Source organism: Convolutriloba macropyga, chromosome 9 (genome assembly GCF_964194025.1).
Source record: "Convolutriloba macropyga chromosome 9, txConMacr16.3, whole genome shotgun sequence".
NCBI classification, from domain to species: domain Eukaryota; kingdom Metazoa; phylum Xenacoelomorpha; order Acoela; family Convolutidae; genus Convolutriloba; species Convolutriloba macropyga.
In genome coordinates, this window is record NC_134476.1 from 51,214,805 (window position 1) to 51,236,121 (window position 21,317).

The 21,317-nt window shown below is 34.9% G+C and overlaps 2 protein-coding genes across 7 annotated transcripts in view; one reads left to right on the top strand and one right to left on the bottom strand.

The window, feature by feature from the left end:
- The window catches only part of LOC142345833 (serpin B6-like), a 330,456-nt gene that overhangs the window by 108,544 nt on the left and 200,595 nt on the right, over nt 1–21,317 (bottom strand). The gene's annotated exons all lie outside the window — the stretch shown is intronic.
- LOC142345440 (uncharacterized) lies at nt 8,985–19,133 on the top strand. 2 transcript variants are annotated; one of them, XM_075397494.1, is made up of 3 exons: nt 8,985–9,150; nt 9,224–9,386; nt 19,005–19,133. In XM_075397494.1, the coding sequence occupies exons 1-3, from the start codon at nt 9,116–9,118 to the stop codon at nt 19,113–19,115; spliced, it is 309 nt and encodes a 102-aa protein (XP_075253609.1). In that variant the 5' UTR covers nt 8,985–9,115; the 3' UTR covers nt 19,116–19,133. The 2 variants fall into 2 exon arrangements, with proteins under 2 accessions (XP_075253609.1, XP_075253608.1); XM_075397493.1 differs by having other exon boundaries at nt 8,985–9,386.

Below are 21,317 nucleotides of genomic sequence, written 5' to 3' on the forward strand. Positions count from 1 at the left end.
CTTGAAAGAATAGCAATCCAAACTGTTCGTTCGTTACAAGTTCTAGCAAAAATAAGATTAATAATTGAAAACAGAAGCAGTACTAATACAACTAAGCACTGAAATATTGACAAAAAATCTGTTCGAGAGCAAGTGCGACCACAGATTTTCCAAGGAGGTCTTTCTTGATTGTTATTATCAAAAATAAAGTCAGATGCGTGATTGAGATAATCTGTCATTAGAGAGCAACTGATTTTTGTTCGTCTTTAGGAAATAATGATTCACACTTTGATTAATTGGAATCGTGGTGACATTTTCAAAAAACAAAAATATGCAAGACCTGTTATATGTCCCAAGAAACAAAAATTCAACATAGAATTAAAAAATGGAACAACGTAACAATATCCAGGGCCAATATTTAGATTTGTTTTTAGGTATCCTGCGGCATCATGAAGTGTAGCATGTAATCGAAAAATTTTTGACCAATTGAGAAGTTTTTCTAACTTTGAGTCACCAACTCCTATTAGTCCCCCAAACGGAGTTTCTCTGTTGATTTTATCCAGATCTACATTTTTGTTCAAGCTTCGACAGACAGCCAAAAAATATTTTTTGCGTTTTGTATTTCCAACAAAAATTTCACTGATTTTTTCTCTAACGCTACAATTTCCTCAATGTTCATATGAAGCAACTGTACTGGAACATTAAATTTTAAAAAGTGATTAAATACAAACATCACAACATACAATATAAAAAATTTACAATTACAGTTATGCACTTTACGATCTTTTTTGGTTTTTGACTTTGTTCAGCACTGAAATAATTTCATCACTCATTCTGTGTAGATTCTCCATCTCACCAATTCTGACCGAAAGAAAGCATTTCCTTCTAAAATTGTCCTTTTCAGTCCCTCGTGTGAACAGCTTGATTTTGAAGTAACATCGATTCGGGTCATCTTGGAAAAATATATTAGTCACACACACCTTCCGTCGAGCAGTCTGACTCACCTCCCAGAACACATCAATTTTTGCTTTTTCCTCAACATCAGTTGGTTGGAATACAGTTTCGTCAATCACCAGCTTCGCACTACCTACAGTGGGTTCGAACAGTAGTGCTTCTTTTATCATCTCAGGTATCTTTTCAATAACAAGCTTCAATTCTCTGGCCGATAGCATCAGAAACTGATGCAGAACATATTCAGTTTCCACATTTTCGCGAAATACTTTCAAGTGAGTCCAGTTAGAGTTTGTGTTGACGGTTTCCTCTGGGATGCTGATTTGAAACTTCCGGTTCCCGTATTCTTGAAAGGACCAACATTTGTTTCTTCCATCGTGCTCCTCATTTGGTTTTGGGTCGGTGTTGTCTTTTTTATCGTTGTTGTCTTTTAAATAGAGAAAACATGCTCTCATTGTGGTAATCAAACTGTGGAGAGGGAACAACTGGTTTTCCCTTGTAATTTCGTTTGCGGATGGGAAAGGAGAATTGTTTTTTGGAATTAGGTGAGACTGAGCTTTGATCCATCAGTAAGTAAAAATGAGTTTTTAAAGTAGAAAAGTTGGGTATACAAGGGTAACTGAATATTGAGAATGGAAAGAAACAAATGAATGAATTGTCTTCAAGAAAGGGCTTGATATCTTGAACCAATGAAATTTAAGTAAGAACGAGAACAGTAGCAAAAAATAAACTTCGTATCCAATGAGATGTTATAAAATAATTCGTAACCAATGAAAATAGAGCGCGCATCATGACGTAATAGTTATGTCACTTCTATTTTTAGTAACGTCACGTGATGCCAAAGATGAGTTTTCTATATTTAGTCACGTGAGGGTGAATTTAGCATCGAACAAAAGCGTTTTATCTCACTATTCTATTGGAGAACACCTATAGTTCGAGAAAGGAATATTTTGATGAGATGATTGAGTCTCTTCATTGTCAGTTTCCTGGAAAGGAGGAAGAATAAGGTCTTTGAAATCGGGCAGATTGAAGGCTTCTGTTTTTTTTAGAAAATGAGTCAGCGTGCTTGGAGAACATGTCTTCTACCCACCAAACACCGAAGTGATTTATGTTACGAGAGTACGGGAACATAATTCCTTTGCTGTCTTTCAACGGGTGAAAGCCTTGTTCTTTTCGAATTCTTTCAATGGCTTGAAAATAAGTTTGGAGAGAAAGCAATGAATTGTTGACTATTTCTTCGGCTAGGTGGAGGTTATGATGTCTAGCTGCCTCTAAAGTTCTCCACAAATCCTTCGGAAGTGTCAAGCTAGTTGTCTGAGTTTTAATTGTTACTCTAGTGCAATCCACCTCAAAAGATAATTCCAAATTGTTATCGGTTACTACCGTTTTAAATATTGATGCTTCCGTGATAGGAGCGTAATCTAAATCTGAATGAAAAGTAGAAAGAAAAGATGTTGAAGGAAGTAAAGGAAGAATTGGAGTATTTTGCATTTCTTTTTAGGCTACTTATATTCAACCAAGACAAAAGACAAAATGAATCGATAATGTTTTTCAGCATCAACATTCCAAAATCAGATCTGACAGATTATGTGATTGGCTAAAAAAAATAAGAAATGGACATTTTCAAAACAATAACACAACTTTTTCTGAAATCGGAAAATTGGAACTTCAGTTTAAAACGACACAGTAAAACACTATTTTAAACAAAAAATTGATTTAAAAAATTGTAAAAAATCTGTAAAAATCAAAAATTAAAAAAATGTACTTTTTTGTTAATATGGGAATGGGAGGGTAAATGACCTTATTAATCTGTTGTTAAGACACTATCTTGCTAAGCCCTTTAGTGAGAACAGCTTGGGTATCATACTATGAGGTACATTTTTGAAAAGTCGAACGTAACTGTAAATGAGTCATCCTATCTATTTTAATATTAAAACTTTACCTAGCTAATCCCCCTTTGTGTGAACAGCTTGGGTGTCCTGCTCTGGGGCGCATTTTTGAAAATGCGTACGTAACTGTAAATGAGTCATCCTACCTAAATTAATATTAAAACATTGTCTTACTAATATACTTTTGTGTGAACAGCTTTGGTATCATGCTGTGAGGTACGTCTTTGAAATGCACTATCTTGCTAATCCCCTTCGTGTGAACAGCTTGGGTGTCATGTTGTGAGGTACGTCTTTGAAAATTTACATTAGTAAAGTGCAATATGGGAATAGGTAAATGACCTTACTAATTTAATATTAAGGGATTATGTTGCTAATCCCCCTCGCGTGAACAGCTTGGGTATTCTGCTGTGAGGTACGTTTTTGGAAATTTACATTATTAATGTGTAATATGGTAGGGGGTCAATGACCTTACTGAATCGATGTTAAGGCACTGTCATGCTAATCCCCTTCGTGTGAACAGCTTGGGTATCATGCTGTGAGGTACGTCTTTGGAAATTTACATTAGTAAAGTGCAATATGGGAATAGGTAAATGACCTTACTAATTTAATATTAAGGGATTATGTTGCTAATCCCCCTCGCGTGAACAGCTTGGGTATCATGCTGTGAGGTACGTTTTTGGAAATTTACATTATTAATGTGTAATATGGTAGGGGGTCAATGACCTTACTTATTTGTTGTTAAGGCACTATCTTGCTAATCCCCCTCGTGTGAACACCTTGGGTGTCACGCTGTGAGGTACATCTTTAGAAGTTTACATTATTAAAGTGTAATATGGGAAAAGGTAAATGACCTTACTAATTTAATATCAAGGGATTATCTTGCTAATCCCCTCGTGTGAACAGCTTGGGTATCATGCTGTGAGGTACGTCTTTGGCATTTGAGGGAAAATGGGCTATACGTAATCTTTATACATAGGTACGTCTTTTTACCCCCCCCCCCCCCCCCCAGCTTTGCTCGCATATTACTACTGCTATTGAATTTTTTAATACTTGATATATCTTGCCATGTCGTGGTTAGTCTTTCTTGGAAATCTTGCCAAGATCTTGTTTCTTGACAGTCAGACAGACAAAGAAGTTGCAAGTTCGTTCATATCTTGATGTTTTCTTGGTAAGTACCATGGCAAGATATTGGCAAGATTTACCAAGATTTAGTATGTTTCTTATCAAGATGTACCAATTTTCAGTTCACTGGGTCATATTTTATTCTTTTTGAAGTGATACGATTCCGACCAAGGTCAGCCAGATGGTGCAGAAGTGTTTCTTTAAAGTGGACGAGTATGGTACAGAAGCTGCAGCTGCAACTTGTTCAAATAGCATGGAAATGTGTGCCAAACCACTACCCCGGCATTTTTATGCTACTTCACCCTTTCTCTTTTTCATCTTCAACCCCCAATCTAATATTATGCTGTTCTGTGGATGCGTCATGGATCCTACTGCCTAATATAAGACACAGGGCAAAATTTATGGTATTAATTCAACGGGGGTGCTCACAGCTTATTGCCGGCTTTGCTAAAATTATGTATATTTCTTTCACCAAACAAATTTAAATTTATGGTCTTTCTGTTCAAACTATTAATCCAACGTTTTGCATTGATAATGGTTGTTATTGCGTAGCCAGAGGGGACACTAGATGTGTTTAGCCTATCTTAAATTCGTAAATATGCAATTATAGATGGTCGTATTTTCCGTTGTGGGCGAAGGCAATTTCATAACTGTGCAGATATTTGAGATAAACAATTGCGATCCATAAATTTGTAAAAGGTAGTTGTTATTCTTTCAATTATCATGTAATAAATTACATATAATAGATATCTTGAACTATCTCTATCCCTGCTTTAAGCTAATGGTGCTTTTAAACTAATGGTGCTTTTAATTTTCTGCAATAATCAGCTCAATGAATACTTTTGCTGCTAACAAATTTTCTATCACTTCTAATGAGGTTTTATCTATGCCATTAAGACGGCGAATTATTCTGCTTATTTTAGAGTTTATTTGCTTAGTGAAATTTTAGAGGTTGAATATAATTCAGAAAATTTATTGTTGATTAGATAGATTTTGTGGGTAGAACTAAATATAATTGATTAATTGTTTATTGCTTTTGATTGGCAATTTGCAGTGAAGCAAAGTTGTACTGAGGTGTATACTTTCCAATTACCTCAAATAGTCTCTGAGAGAATATTCTTTGTTTAGAGCCGCTATGAGTAAGTTATTAGTAAAGACAGATTAAGCCTATTTTAACAGGTTTGTAGGAAGTAAAGATTCAATTTCTTAATATAGAAAAAATTAATCTAACAATTTCAAAAAATTTACTGGATGTTTTAGCGAAAAAATTAGATTGGAAGTTTTGTTTTGCAGCTTTTCTTGCCTAAATTACAGAAATCATTGTTGTATAAAGGATTGTTGAAAAATATTTTAACCAAAATCTATTGAATCAATTCCTCAAAAGAATAAAACATCAAAATTTTGTACATGTTTATGAACAGCACTGTGAAGCTTAAGAATAAAAAATTGGGGTGCTACATTCACAAAGGAAATAAACAAAGTTATAAAAGTGAAGCAAAGTTGTTAATACTTACTATTCTACATCGATAATTATTTGATATTTAAACACAAATGAATATCCTACGAATCAAAATGTCAGAAGTTGTTCATTCTTTGCAACAAATTACATGCTGATTTTACGTAAAATTTATCACTTGCATGATGGAATATTATATTGGAATGAAGTACTTAGTTACAGAAATCACTATCTAATATAGCGCATAGTTGTATGTGCTACTGCAGTAAGCAAACACGCAACATTTTAGCTCTGATTGCTCTAGCATTATGGCAATGTATTTAGCTGCCGAGCTCAGCTGAGCTTGTTTTTAAATGTGACTATTGCTCTGCTGCTGGGCTTGAATTGCCAGCCAGTGGATTGCATCCTCGCAGAGATGGAAAAAGTGCTTCCATTACAATCTCACCGCTTCTTATAGTGCTGATTTCTACTGCTTGCCAGCTGGCATAGGTTGATTCACTATTTAGAAATATTTTAAAGCAATAGCACAGTAGGATTACATCAGATAGCACTAAAATGCGTGTGCTATCTTCAGGTGCCGATGAGTCGGCAAGATATGCTTCACAAACAATAGCCATTTAAAGTAAGCATCTAAAATCAACGCTCTATTGGCAATTTCATTAATACACGAATATATATGACTGATAGTTTGAACATCGCAGTCTGAAATAGAAAAATAACTTCTGATAACCGCAAAAATGCAAAAAGCGCATCACTCTGGGGTTAAAAAAAGAAAGTAGCGGTTGCAGATAACTAAGGGAAGAAAGTCCCACAATCTTAAGGTGTGATTTTTTCGATGCTCGGCGCTTCAGTTTTTTGCTCTGCTATTGCTCTGCTACTGGGTTTGAACTGTCAGCATGTGAATGGCATCCTCACACAGTTGTTAAAAGTGCTTCTATTACAATTTCACTGCTTTTATAGTGCTGAGTTACACTGCTTGCCAGCTGGCATAGCTTGATTGGATTATTGACTATGTCAATATACTAAGACAAGGCAATAGCATACTCTGGTGTGGTTTTGACACATCTGCTACAGCAATAATTCATTACTCTTCAGGTGCAAATGCGTGCGCAAGATATGCCCACAAGAAAGCCATTTTAGGCAAATAAATAAAATCAACGCTCTCTTGGCGTTTTCGTCAATAAACGAATTTATCTGAATGATAAATTGAACATCGCAGTCTGAAATAGAAAAATAACTCCTGATAACCGCAAAAGAATGCAAAAATGCACACCTCTGTGGATAAAAAAAAGAAAGTAGCGGTTGGAGTTAACTAAGGGAAGAAAGTCCCACAATCTTAAAAAGTGCTTTTTTTCGATGCTCGGCGCTTCAGTTTTTTGCTCTGCTATTGCTCTGCTGCTGGGTTTGAACTGTCAGCCTGTGAATGGCATCCTCACACAGTTGTTAAAAGTGCTTCTATTACAATTTCACTCCTTTTATGGTGCTGAATTACACTGCTTACCAGCTGGCATAGCTTGATTTGATTTTTGACTATGTCAATATAGTAAGACAAGGCAATAGCACACTATGGTTGCTTCACATAGCGCTAAAAATATTCGACTTTGGAATTTTATGTAGTGGCACGACATCTCACCCCAGTGTTGAGATTAATGAAAGTTTTTCACTTTTCTTGAATACGATTCTTCTGTGGTTGATACAGATCTTTTTATTTTCTTGTGTTGCTTTGATGAGTACAGTTATTGTGTGTTGTTGAGACGTCTGTGGCAACAATTCAATAATCTTTAGGTAGCAATGAACATCGCAGTCTGAACCAGAATAATAACTATTGATGTCAACAAAAACAATGCAAAAAATTCATCCCTCAGGGGTTAAAAGAAAATAGCGTTTGCAGTTAACTAAGGGAAGAAAGTCCCACAATCTTAAGTTGTCAATCTTTTTTAAATGCTCGGCGCATCAGCTTTTGTTGCCCTGCTGCTGGGCTTGAATTGTCATCATGTGAATTGTACCCTCGCAGAGATGGAAAAAAGGCGTCTATTACAAGTTCACTGATTTTGAAAGTGCTGATTTACACTGCTTGCCAGCTGGCATAGCTTGATTGGTTAATTGACTATGTCAATATACTAAGACAAGGCAATAGCACACTCTGGTATGGTGTTGACACATCTGCTACGGCAATAATTCATTATTCAGGTGCAAATGCGTGCGCAAGATATGCCCCAAAAAAGCCATTTTAGGCAAGTAAATAAAATCAACGCTCTTGGCTCTCGTCAATAAACGAATATATCTGAATGATAAATTGAACCTCGCAGTCTGAAATAGAATAATAACTCTTGATAACCGCAAAAGAATGCAAAATGCATCCCTCTGGGGATAAAAAGAAAAGAAAATAGCGGTTACAGTTAACTAAGGGAAGAAAGTCCCACAATCTTAAGGTGCAAATTGTTTGCGGATTTTTTTGCTCTGCTGCTAGGCTTGAATTGTCAGCATGTGAATTGTACTCCTGCACTGCAGAGATAGAAAAAGTGCTTCTGTTGCAAGTTCGCTGCTTTTTATTGCCGATTTATACTGCTTGTCAGCTGGCATATCTTGCTTGGTTGATTAACGATGTCAATATACTAAGGCAATAGCACACTAGGATTGCTTCACATAGCACGAAAAATGTTTGAGTTTTGTAATGTATTTAGTAGCACTACTACACGCTAAGAAAATGTGTAGCTCTTCAAATCTCTTGTCTTCTCTCACAAGTTACTGTTTTGTTTTTTTTCTATTTTACCCCAGCACCACAAATAGACCCTATGTTAAAATAAATTTGGGAATAAAAGTTGCATTATCTGAAAATGTATAGTTCAAGCGGAGATGTACTGAGCAACAGAGTCTTTCTATCTGAACTAAATTTCAAAGTGAGAGTTCTAGAGAACTTTTTGTCCGAGTAGAACAGTAAACAGCTGTAGCACGTGACTGTTTGTACGAGCAAGATTTAGTCTTTGACCTAGGTTACCTCAAAACTGCATATAAGGATAAACAGCAAGTTCAATAAATTACTAAAAAGTTGATAAGAAAAAACGGAATAATACCACCAAGCAGCAAGTGTTAATGGTCTAAAATTATGGAGTTTTGTTTTTTGAATGGAATTTGGTTAACACAGATTTAGCTGAATGGTGATTATAATCACAGTTTAATTATTGTTTGTAAAAAAATATGTATTTAACCAGTTTGCACTGATTATAGTTTTTTTTGAAGATTTTAATTTAGATTTTATATAAAAATGATCAGAGCAGAAGAAGGACATCTTTGGCATTAGATTCACCCGTAATTTGTGAAAACTGAGCCAATTTCGTTTTATGCTCGCTATAGTCCTGCTCATTTTGTTTCTCTAGAAAGCTTCATGATGTTTTTCAAAAACTCAATACCAATAACAGGAGGACTGTTTCGTTACATTCTCTTCAATTTCTTTGAGCACCTTAAATCGATAAGGTGCATGCAAAGTCAGGAATAAAAATCAGTTATCATAATAATGAGTCTTTTTAAGGCATAGTGGCTTTTTTTTCAAAAGTTAGTGAAGTTATCGTTTCGTTGTTTTCAGGTTTAGCTTTGATTAAGACATGACCTGTATTCAACTTCTGACGTGACTAGATACAAGTTTGTGTTTATTTGCCATGGCTCCTTTGTCTCAATCTCCTTTATCTAAGAGGAGTCGCCAAGTTAATAATACTGGTGCATGTCCTCAAAGTGCAACCACGACCAATGGCTCAGGTTGTCATCACAATTCCCTGTTGAGGTCGGCCAGATTTAAAACTGCTGCTACTTTTGGCGATTGTATGTTCAGATTTTACGTACGGAACACCAAGGATTCTAATTGTGTCCTATCGCCCGCTAATGTGTGCAAATGTGTGGCAATGTCTCAACATGATGCAAAAGGAGAAACAAAAGTTGAAATGGATCACGCATTGGGTACTGCTCCTCAGGTATCTGGAAGTGGAGCTTATGACGTAATGAAATTGTTGAAGGAATCTTGCGATGCTGAATTTACTCTAACTTCAGCTAATATATCTTCATACAGACCAGTTTTGAACCGTCGATTAAGTTTATATCTGACATGCAAAAGTCTTTTTTTTAGCTCAAACGTAGATTTTAAATTTTTGATTGGGTAAAAAGGGAAACAAAAGAGAAGATCAAAGAAGTAAATATTGACACACGCGATTATACAGTCTTGTCATTAATTGCTCTCAAACGAATTTTTTTGCAATTATATTAGTCCCGTCGGTCTTTTTTATGGGACAATTTTGACTTTTCGGGATAAACAGGTAGTGCCCAGCGGGCATTAAGTGCTCTTAGAGTCTTTCAGCTCAAACTGTTTTGGAGACATACTTATACTTATGGTGTGAAGGGCGGTTCTTAGAGGTTGAGACACCACCCCTGTTGACCCCCCACTGCCACTATTGCCTACACCCCCACCGCGCTGGTGCGCCCCACCCAGTGTTGCCCCCCCCCGTGGCTAGCTACTGACGAAGCCAACCGCTCGCCGGTTGTTTGAGAGCAATTGGCCCGATGTTTAGTCAATGCGGTTTATTTGAAAGGGGCTTGGTTGAGTCCTTTCGACAAATATAGTGCTGAGAAGGGGCCATTCAGAGTTTCAGAACAAAAGACTGTGTTCGCTGATTTTATGACAAAAACAGAGTTCATAATTTTTTACGACCCTTTTGGCCAATTTTCTCGGCCCTACAAAAGGGAGAGCAATTCTATTCGTTTGTGGGAATGGGCATTTTGTTAACTCAGGAAGGGTTGAAGCCAGCAGACTTGATAAAGTTTTTAGAGCTTGACTTGCTGATGTTGTTACGGATGTACGCATCAAAGCTTAGGCTTGCTCTAAAGCTTCCGAAATTCAATTTCGGCCAAGCTCATGTGGATTTGATCCCCTTGGCCAGACTAAACGTATTGTTTTTCACTAAGTTAGCGCTGTAGGTGACTTAAATTTTTTTAAAGACCTGCCCTAACTAACTAAGAAAAACGGGCACAATCATATACGTAGAAAAAGTTAACTTACACCAGTTAACTCATGCCTACTAAGAAAACTATATCAAAAACTAACCAACATTTAGATAGTTACTCTCTGTCTTACCAACAGAAAGGAGAGACTTCACTTACAAAATTAAATTGGAAAGAAGCTCTGAAATTATACAAAAATCAAGCGGTATATATTCGCAAAAGTGAATAATGGAGATATAATCAAGTCCGATTTCTTTTTAGAAACTAATCTCATGCGAAAAGTCCCAAAAACCACATTGTTAAAACATTTTTATCCCACATTTAGTAAGTAGCCTCTAGTTTGAGCTTAGAAATCTATTTCTCATTAAAGGTTCTAAATCAGATCAGTTTAGACAAATTAAAATTGCCTTTACTTATCAAGATCAATAATTGTTGATTAAACCGCTTATGAATCCTAACTTAATTAGCCATTATTCTTTCATTCTATCTTATTTCGAAACTTCTGAGAAATAACCCAAGGTTTGTACTTTGCTATGATTTCTTAATTTTTCTCAAATTTTCTTTAAAAAAAGCTTAATTTAGAGTGTCCTTTTCTACACCACCCACTCGGATTTAGATATTCTCCTGATTAGTTAAAAAAATATAAAAAGTAAAAGAACCAGATATTCACAAAATGTTCTCTGCACTTAGAGTCGTTTGGACAATAGTTATCAAATTAGTTTTTCTCAGTTTGATGGTAATTATTCCAATGGTCAACAATAAACAGAACTGCCAATATCAGTCATCGCTTAATCAAAGTTTCAGACTGTCCTCAGAACCATATGGCTGATCCCCTTATGAACCATATGCTTCTTCTTTCTGCGAGGAAATTCAACTCCAACCGATCCCAAATCTCATTCGGGAGATCTCCAATTGTGCCCATAGGAGCATTCAACCCAACTCTAGGTGTTGGTGCCGGTGATACTGGCTTGTGAATGAAGACGATTGTGACAATTGTGTTTTGACATAGTGTTTCGAGCCCATCGTAAGAACTTGTCTGCCTTACGTAAGCCAACATCGCCAAGTTGTCTTGCCTTCATTTGAAGCAGCCAAAGCATCTGTTGGTGAAGTAAGTGGAGTAAGCAGCGCACCAGCCACTACATTTTTGCTTAATCTTTGATCAACGTGAGAAAAGAAAAATTTTCTTTGGAAAAATCTAGCAGATTATAGTATACAAAAGTAAATTCGAAATTGCTGCGCGCCGCAACCATCACAAGGAACTAAATCTAGCCTACAAAAGAGCAGAATTTTTTAGATATACCTAGGTTAAGAAATTCTTATTTACCTGATAATAACTGAATACTTGTTTTTGATTGGTCTTTCTATAATCACCGAAATTTTCTAGAGCAGCTCTTGCCTAACTCTAACGTTAAACAAATATACTAACGAATGAAAGGTTGCAAACCTACTACAGACCTGATTCCTAACAAAAACAGTTAGAAGCAAACAAAGTAAACTGTCGAAAGAGTATCTTAGATATTTTCCCTTTCTCTATGCGACCTCTGAGTCTACACCGACTCTATTGAATAATTTTAAGAACTTAAAAAAATCGAAACAAAGGGAAAAGTTTTACCGTGAAAAATAACAAAGATTGTATAAAATGCAGGTAATTTCAGAATCAAGAAATGGAGTCAATAAAAACTATTCAACAGAAAACGTTCATAACGAAAGCGGTCAAATATTCGCCCTTTGGATAATCGTGGCCGGACATCTATCGTTTTTCGGGGCAGTTAACTGATTATATCAATAGACGACTGGTATAAACAGAGAATCTAGGCTGTTGCTATGATGAAACTTTCTAATATCAATTGTTAAAAGAAGAAACTATGATGAATAAATAAATCACATTCCTTCCCTCTTAAAATGTAAAATTTATTCAGCTTAGGTGGTTCGGGGCCCTAGCCTATAAATTCCGACAAGTTTTGGAAATATTTGTTTAGCGTTGTTTTTCACTAAGTTAGCCCTCTAGGTGACTTTAATTCTCTTAGAGACCTTCTGACCTAACTAACTTATTAATAGAATTGGGCACAATCCATTACTTAGAGAAAGTTAAATTACACCGTTTAACTTCTAGTACCTATGCCTACTAAGAAAACTATATCAAAAACAAGGCAAAATCTAGATTGTTACTCTCTGTATTACCAACAGAAAGAAGAGTATTCGCTCACAAAATTGAATTGGAAAGATGCTCTGAAAATAAACAAAAATCAAGCGGTATATATATACTCCGCAAAAGTAAATAATGGAGAACTAATCAAGTCCGATTTCTTCTCATAAACTAATCTTGTGCAAAAAGTCACATGGTCAAAACAAGTTTATCCCCAATTTATTTACTAACCTGTAATTTAAGCTTAGAAATCTAAGTCTTGTTTAAGGTTCTCAATCAGTTCAGTTTAGACAAAGTCAGAAATGCCATTACTTATCAAGATCAATATTTGTTGATTAAACCGCTTATGAGTCCTAACTTAATTAGCCATTATTCTTTCATTCTATTTTATTTCGAAACTTCTGAGAAATAACCCAAGGTTTGTACTTTGCTATAATTTCATAATTTTTAAATTTTCTAAAAAAGCTTAATTTAGAATTTTCTTTTCTACACCACCCACTCGGACTTAGATATTCTCCTGATTAGTTAAAAAAAATATATAAAGTCAAAAACCAGATATTCACAAAATGTTCACTGCACTTAGAGTCGTTTGGACAACAGATATCAAATTAGTTTTTCTCAGTTTGATTGTAATTATTCCAATGGTCAACAATAAACAGAACTGCAACTATCAGTCATCGCTTAATCAAATTTTCAGACTGTCCTCAGAACCATATGGTTGATCTCTGCTTCTTTCTGCGAGGAAATTCATCTCCAAGGGATCACAGATCTCATTCGGGAGATCTCCAATTGTGCCCATGGGTGAATTCAACCCAACCCTAGGTGTTGGTGCCGGTGATACTGGCTTGTGAATGAAGACGATTGTGACAATTGTGTTTTGACATAGTGTTTCGAGCCCATCGTAAGAACTTGTCTGCCTTACGTAAGCCAACATCGCCAAGTTGTCTTGCCTTCATTTGAAGCAGCCAACGCATCTGTTGGTGAAGTAAGTGGAGTAAGCAGCGCACCAGCCACTACATTTTTGCTTAATCTTTGATCAACGTGAGAAAAGAAAAATTTTCTTTGGAAAAATCTAGCAGATTATAGTATACAAAAGTAAATTCGAAATTGCTGCGCGCCGCAACCATCACAAGGAACTAAATCTAGCCTACAAAAGAGCAGAATTTTTTAGATATACCTAGGTTAAGAAACTCTTAGTTACCTGATAATAACCGAAAACTTGTCTACACCGACTATTGAATAATTTTAAGAATTTAAAAAAATCGAAACAAAGTGAAAAGTATTACCGTGAAAAGTAACCAAGATCGTATAACAAGCAGGTGATTTCAGAATCAAGAAATTGAGTCAATAGAAACTATTCAACAGAAAACGTTCATAAAAAAAGCGGTCGAATATTTGCCCTTTGGATAATCGTGCCCGGACATCTATCGTTTTTCGGGGCAGTTAAACGATTATATCAATAGACGACTGGTCTAAACAGGGAATCTTGGCTGTTGCTATTGTGAAACATTCTAATATCGATTGTTTAAAGAAGAAACTATGATGAATAAATAAATCACATTCATTCCCTCTTAAAATGTAGACTTTCAAATTCAGCTTAGGTGGTTTGGGGCCCTAGCCTTTAAATTCCGACAAGTTTTGATAATATTTGTTTAGCATTGTTTTTCAGTAAGTTAGCCTTCTAGGTGACTTTAATTCTCTTAGAGACCTTCTGACCTAACTAACTTATTAATGGAATTGGACACAATCCGTTTTTTAGAGAACGTTGAATTACACCGTTTAACTTCTATTACTTATGCCTACTAAGAGAACTACATCAAAAACAAGCCAAAATCTAGATAGTTACTCTCTGTGTTACCAACAGAAAGAAGAGTATTCGCTCACAAAATTGAATTGGAAAGATGCTCTGAAAATATACAAAAATCAAGCGGTATATATATATATATATATATATATATATATATATACATATATATATATATATATATATATATATATATATATACTCCGCAAAAGTAAATAATGGAGAACTAATCAAGTCGATTTCTTCTCATAAACTAATTTTATGCAAAAAGTCCCAAAAAAATTACATGGTCAAAACAAGTTAATCCCCAATTTATTTAGTAACCTCTAATTTGAGCTTAGAAATATAAGTCTTATTTAAGGTTCTAAATCAGTTCAGTTTAGACAAAGTCAGAACTGCCATTACTTGTCAAGATCAACTTAATTAGCCATTATTCTTTCATTCTATTTTATTTCGAAACTTCTGAGAAATAACCCAAGGTTTGTACTTTGCTATAATTTCTTAACTTTTCTCAAATTTTCTAAAAACAGCTTAATTTAGAATTTCCTTTTCTACACCTCCCACTCGGACTTAGATATTCTCCTGATTAGTTAAAAAAATATATAAAGTAAAAGAACCAGATATTCACAAAATGTTCACTGCACTTTATATTTGGAGTTGTTTGGACAACAGTTATCAAATTAGTTTTTCTCAGTTTGATTGTAATTATTCCAATGGTCAACAATAAACAGAACTGCAAATATCAGTCATCGCTTAATCAAAGTTTCAGACTGTCCTCAGAAACATATGGTTGATCTCTGCTTCTTTCTGCGAGGAAACTCATCTACAAGGGATCACAGGTCTCATTCGGGAGATCTCCAATTGTGCCCATGGGTGCATTCAACCCAACCCTAGGTGTTGGTGCCAGTGATATCGGCTTGTGAATGAAGACGATTGTGACAATTGTGTTTTGGCATTAGCCTTACGTTAGCCCACATCGCCAAGATGTCTTGCCCTTCATTTGAAGCAGCCAAAGCCTCTGTTGGTGAAGTAAGTGGAGCAAGGAGCGCACCAGCCATTACGATTTTGCTTAATCTTTGATCAACGTGAGAAAAGAAAAATTTTCTTTGGAAAAATCTAGCAGATTATAGTATACAAAAGTAAATTCGAAATTGCTTCGCGCCGCAACTATCTCAAGGAACTAAATCTAGCCTACAAAAGAGCAGAATTTTTTAGATATAACTAGGTTAAGAAACTCTTAGTTACCTGATAATAACCGAAAACTTGTTTTTGATTGGTATTTCTATATTCACCGAAATTTTCGAGTAGCTCTTGCCTAACTCTAACGTTAAAAAAATAAACTAACGAATGAAAGGTTGCAAACTTACTACAGACCTGATTCCTAACAAAAACAGAGTTAGAAGCAAACAAAGTAAACTGTCGAAAGAGTATCTTAGATATTTTCCATTTGTCTATGCGACCTCTGAGTCTACACCGACTATTGAATAATTTTAAGAAGTTAAAAAAATCGAAACAAAGTGAAAAGTATTACCGTGAAAAGTAACAAAGATCGTATAACAAGCAGGTGATTTCAGAATCAAGAAATTGAGTCAATAAAAACTATTCAACAGAAAACGTTCATAAAAAAAGCGGTCGAATATTCGCCCTTTGGATAATCGTGCCCGGACATCTATCGTTTTTCGGGGCAGTTAACCGATTATATCAATAGACGACTGGTAAACAGGGAATCTAGGCTGTTGCTATGGTGAAACATTCTAATATCGATTGTTTAAAGAAGAAACTATGATGAATAAATAAATCACATTCATTCCCTCTAAAAATGTAGAATTTCAAATTCAGCTTAGGTGGTTTGGGGCCCTAGCCTTTAAATTCCGACAAGTTTTGATAATATTTGTTTAGCTTTGTTTTTCAGTAAGTTAGCCTTCTAGGTGACTTTAATTCTCTTAGAGACCTTCTGACCTAACTAACTTATTAATGGAATTGGACACAATCCGTTATTTAGAGAACGTTGAATTACACCGTTTAACTTCTAGTACTTATGCCTACTAAGAGAACTACATCAAAAACAAGCCAAAATATAGATAGTTACTCTCTGTGTTACCAACAGAAAGAAGAGTATTCGCTCACAAAATTGAATCGGAAAGATGCTCTGAAAATATACAAAAATCAAGCGGTATATATATATATATGTATATATATATATATATATATATATATATATATATATATATATATATATACTCCGCAAAAGTAAATAATGGAGAACTAATCAAGTCGGTTTCTTCTCATAAACTAATTTTATGCAAAAAGTCCCAAAAAAATTACATGGTCAAAACAAGTTAATCCCCAATTTATTTAGTAACCTCTAATTTGAGCTTAGAAATATAAGTCTTATTTAAGGTTCTAAATCAGTTCAGTTTAGACAAAGTCAGAACTGCCATTACTTTTCAAGATCAACTTAATTAGCCATTATTTTTTCATTCTATTTTATTTCGAAACTTCTGAGAAATAACCCAAGGTTTGTACTTTGCTATAATTTCTTAAGTTTTCTTAAATTTTATAAAAACAGCTGAATTTAGAGTTTCCTTTTCTACACCTCCCACTCGGACTTAGATATTCTCCTGATTAGTTAAAAAAATATATAAAGTAAAAGAACCAGATATTCACAAAATGTTCACTGCACTTTATATTTGGAGTCGTTTGGACAACAGTTATCAAATTAGTTTTTCTCAGTTTGATTGTAATTATTCCAATGGTCAACAATAAACAGAACTGCAAATATCAGTCATCGCTTAATCAAAGTTTCAGACTGTCCTTAGAAACATATTGTTGATCTCTGCTTCTTTCTGCGAGAAAATTCATCTCCAAGGGATCACAGGTCTCATTCGGGAGATCTCCAATTGTGCCCATGGGTGCATTCAACCCAACCCTAGGTGTTGGTGCCAGTGATACCGGCTTGTGAATGAAGACGATTGTGACAATTGTGTTTTGACATAGTATTTCGAGACCTTCGTAGGAACTTGTCTGCCTTACGTTAGCCCAAATCGCACCAGCCATTACGATTTTGCTTAATCTTTGAGCAACGTGAGAAAAGAAAAATTTTCTTTGGAAAAATCTAGCAGATTATAGTATACAAAAGTAAATTCGAAATAGCTTCGCGCCACAACTATCTCAAGGAACTAAATCTAGCCTACAAAAGAGCAGAATTTTTTTAGATATACCTAGGTTAAGAAACTCTTAGTTACCTGATAATAACCGAAAACTTGTTTTTGATTGGTATTTCTATAATCACCGAAATTTTCGAGTAGCTCTTGCCTAACTCTAACGTTAAAAAATAAACTAACGAATGAAAGGTTGCAAACTTACTACAGACCTGATTCCTAACAAAAACAGAGTTAGAAGCAAACAAAGTAAACTGTCGAAAGAGTATCTTAGATATTTTCCATTTCTCTATGCGACCTCTGAGTCTACACCGACTATTGAATAATTTTGAGAACTTAAAAAAATCGAAACAAAGTGAAAAGTATTACCGTGAAAAGTAACCAAGATCGTATAACAAGCAGGTGATTTCAGAATCAAGAAATTGAGTCAATAGAAACTATTCAACAGAAAACGTTCATAACAAAAGCGGTCAAAGATTCGCCCTTTGGATAATCGTGCCTGGACATCTATCGTTTTTCGGGGCAGTTAACCGATTATATCGATAGACGACTGGTATAAACAGGGAATCTAGGCTTTTGCTATGATGAAACATTCTAATATCTACTGTTAATATAAGAAACTATGATGAATAAATAAATCACATTCAATCCCGCTTAAAATGTAGAATTTCAGATTCAGCTTAGGTGGTTTGGGGCCCTAGCCTCTAAATTCCGACAAGTTTTGAAAGTATTTGTTTAGCATTGTTTTTCAGTAAGTTAGCCTTCTAGGTGACTTTAATTCTCTTAGAGACCTTCTGCCCTAACTAACTTATTAATAGAATTGGGCACAATCTGTTATTTAGAGAAAGTTAAATTACACCGTTTAACTTCTATTACTTATGCCTACTAAGAAAACTATATCAAAACCAAGCCAAAATCAAGATAGTTACTCTCTGTATTACCAACAGAAAGAAGAACATTCGCTCACAAAATTGAATCGGAAAGAAGCTCTGAAAATATACAAAAATCAAGCTGTTTATATATATATATATATATATATATATATAAACAGCTTGATTTTTGTATATTTTCAGAGCTTCTTTCCGATATATATATATATATATATATATATATATATATATATATACTCCGCAAAAGTAAATAATGGAGAACTAATCAAGTCGATTTCTTCTCATAAACTAATTTTATGCAAAAAGTCCCAAAAAATTACATTGTCAAAACAAGTTTATCCCCAATTTATTTATTAACCTCTAATTTGAGCTTAGAAATCTAAGTCTTATTTAAGGTTCTAAATCAGTTCACTTTAGACAAAGTCAGAACTGCCATTACTTGTCAAGATCAATATTTGTTTATTAAACCGCTGATGAATCCTAACTTAATTAGCCATTATTCTTTCATTCTATTTTATTTCGAAACTTCTGAGAAATAACCCAAGGTTTGTACTTTGCTATAATTTCTCAAGTTTTCTTAAATTTCCTAAGATAGCTTAAGTTAGAAATTCCATTTCTAGATAAGCAACGACAAATTGTGCAGACAATTTTGGACATCGGTCCATGTAATGGCTCTCACTCGGCCTGGTTTGTTATCTGGAAACAATGAGTCAGTCATCGCGGCTTCGTAAAGCAAGACCACCGGCCCCGAAACTATGACTAATTCTTAACGCAGATTAAGAGTTTGATTGCATTTATTATTTTTCCTCCATTTGATACAGAATTGAGGTGTCATACATTTGAAACGTCATCCTGTTATGACCCCACCACAGAAACTGGGCCCATCGAGGCTTTGCCCCGCTTGCAATTTCCAAATTACATACCATGGCGTACATAGTCCCTCTCGCGCTCATTTTTATATAAGCTTTTATGAACAGTTGGCTGATTGTATATATGTTAATAAGCATAGTTAAGGGTGGACAATCTAGGTACTAAAACAGGATTTTTGAAAGGATTCGAGGGGATGATGAAGAGCGGGTTCTTTTTGGTCGTATAATTAGGACAACCTAATGCTATTGTTTGTGCTTTGGCTAAGTTCTGCAGATGTGATCATGCCTTGCAGACCACGGGATTTAATTTGAATCTATCCTGGACAAAGTTGAAATCACTTCACACAAATGTTTCATTTATTTTTTGTTTTCCGTTTCGGCTTATTGCAATATTTTTTTGAAGCCCAAATCCTACTTGAAGTTATTGGAAATGTTTGAATGAATAAAGATCTATTTGCCAATCAGAATTGTATAATAATACTTATCAATTTTACAAATTCTAAATTTATAAAAGTCTGCTTTCCTCACTAGAGCTTCATAAAATTACGTGGCTAGATATTTAACCGATTTCTTAGTAGATATGTAAGTTGTGTGTGGAAGAAAATGGTTAATTTTTTATTCCTCAGTTTTCAAATTTGCTTGCAAAATGAGTAGAAAAACGACTTAATTATGTGAGGGTGGAATACACATTTTATCAACGTCTTTTGGTCGTGGAAATTGATTGCAGTCAAATCGCCATGGCACCAATCTTAAAATATTTCTCGATCTCTCCTGCTGATATACATCTGCTGCATCTCGACATAAAGATCGACAGGGTCCGATCAGTTTTGCAAGTGGTTCTGCTTCAGATTTAGAGACATTCAGACATGTTGGGTGATGTATTGCAATCGAAAACAAGTTTAAACTTGTTCCTCGGTTGCTTTCCGTTGCCAGCTCAATTTGTTTTCCAGTTTTCTCCAAATTAAGGTCTCTTCTCAATGTACTGTTCCACAATTTTTTGCACCAGTCTATCCAACTTATCGGGCATGACCATCCACAGTAATCAAAATGAACGCAAACGCTCGGAATTGGTTCATTGATCAAAGTTGTGTTCACCCCAATTTTTGAGCATGATACAGTAGCAATTATGGCAAAAAAGTTAACGATTTCAACAGCATTTGAAAAATGAATCTTGAAAGTGCAAAATAGTAAAAGCGCGGCTGATCGAAAGAACTATTTAATGAAACGCTAACTTTTAAAATTTGTAATCATTCGAAAAAATTATTTCAGAGTTATTAATATAAAACTAGATTCGGGTAAAATTAATATTGGTATATTTTCAAAAACTAAATTTTTCATCTGAAGATTGAGTGACGAGAATTGCGCCAAATGCAGTTTTAATAATTGACGACTAACTAAACGTTGAACAAAATTAGTTAGCAAACAAGTTAAAGATCAAAATATAACTGACAACTGCTGAAGAACTTCTTTTTGATTATGATAAGAAAAGCACGTGTTGAGATGATCTCGTCTAAAACAATATAGGATTAAGATACCAAGTGCAATAAGTCTGGTATATGTACTTAGATACCAATTTAGGTTAAAGCCGAAACAAAAGTAAACAGACATCAAAATAAAACAAAATTAAAGTGGATAATATATTGTCAACCGTTACCTACACGGCAAAAATTACAATAATTATTTATACTGATTCATCGCTTCAAAACAAAAAAAAACATGGGCCATATCTGTTGTTGATAGCCACTGAGTGCGAGCCTCAGTTTACATGCGCGGATCTCAAAACAGAAAAATCCTCATGCACTGTGGCCCAAGCCCTTGAGAATTTTGGCTGGTTTTAATGGTGAAACGCGCCCACCTGTCCCCGGGAAAAATACATAACTGGGCTTAAATTTTTGGCTTCCTTGACCCGTTTTTCATAATCTGACTTTCTGTCAGTCTGCGTGTTTGACAGAAATTTATGCGAAAACATATTGGTCGCAATCAATTATGCATACGAAATCAATGGTTTTATAGCTTTAATAAATAAAAGCACAATCAGACAAAAACGTAAAAATAATCAAAATT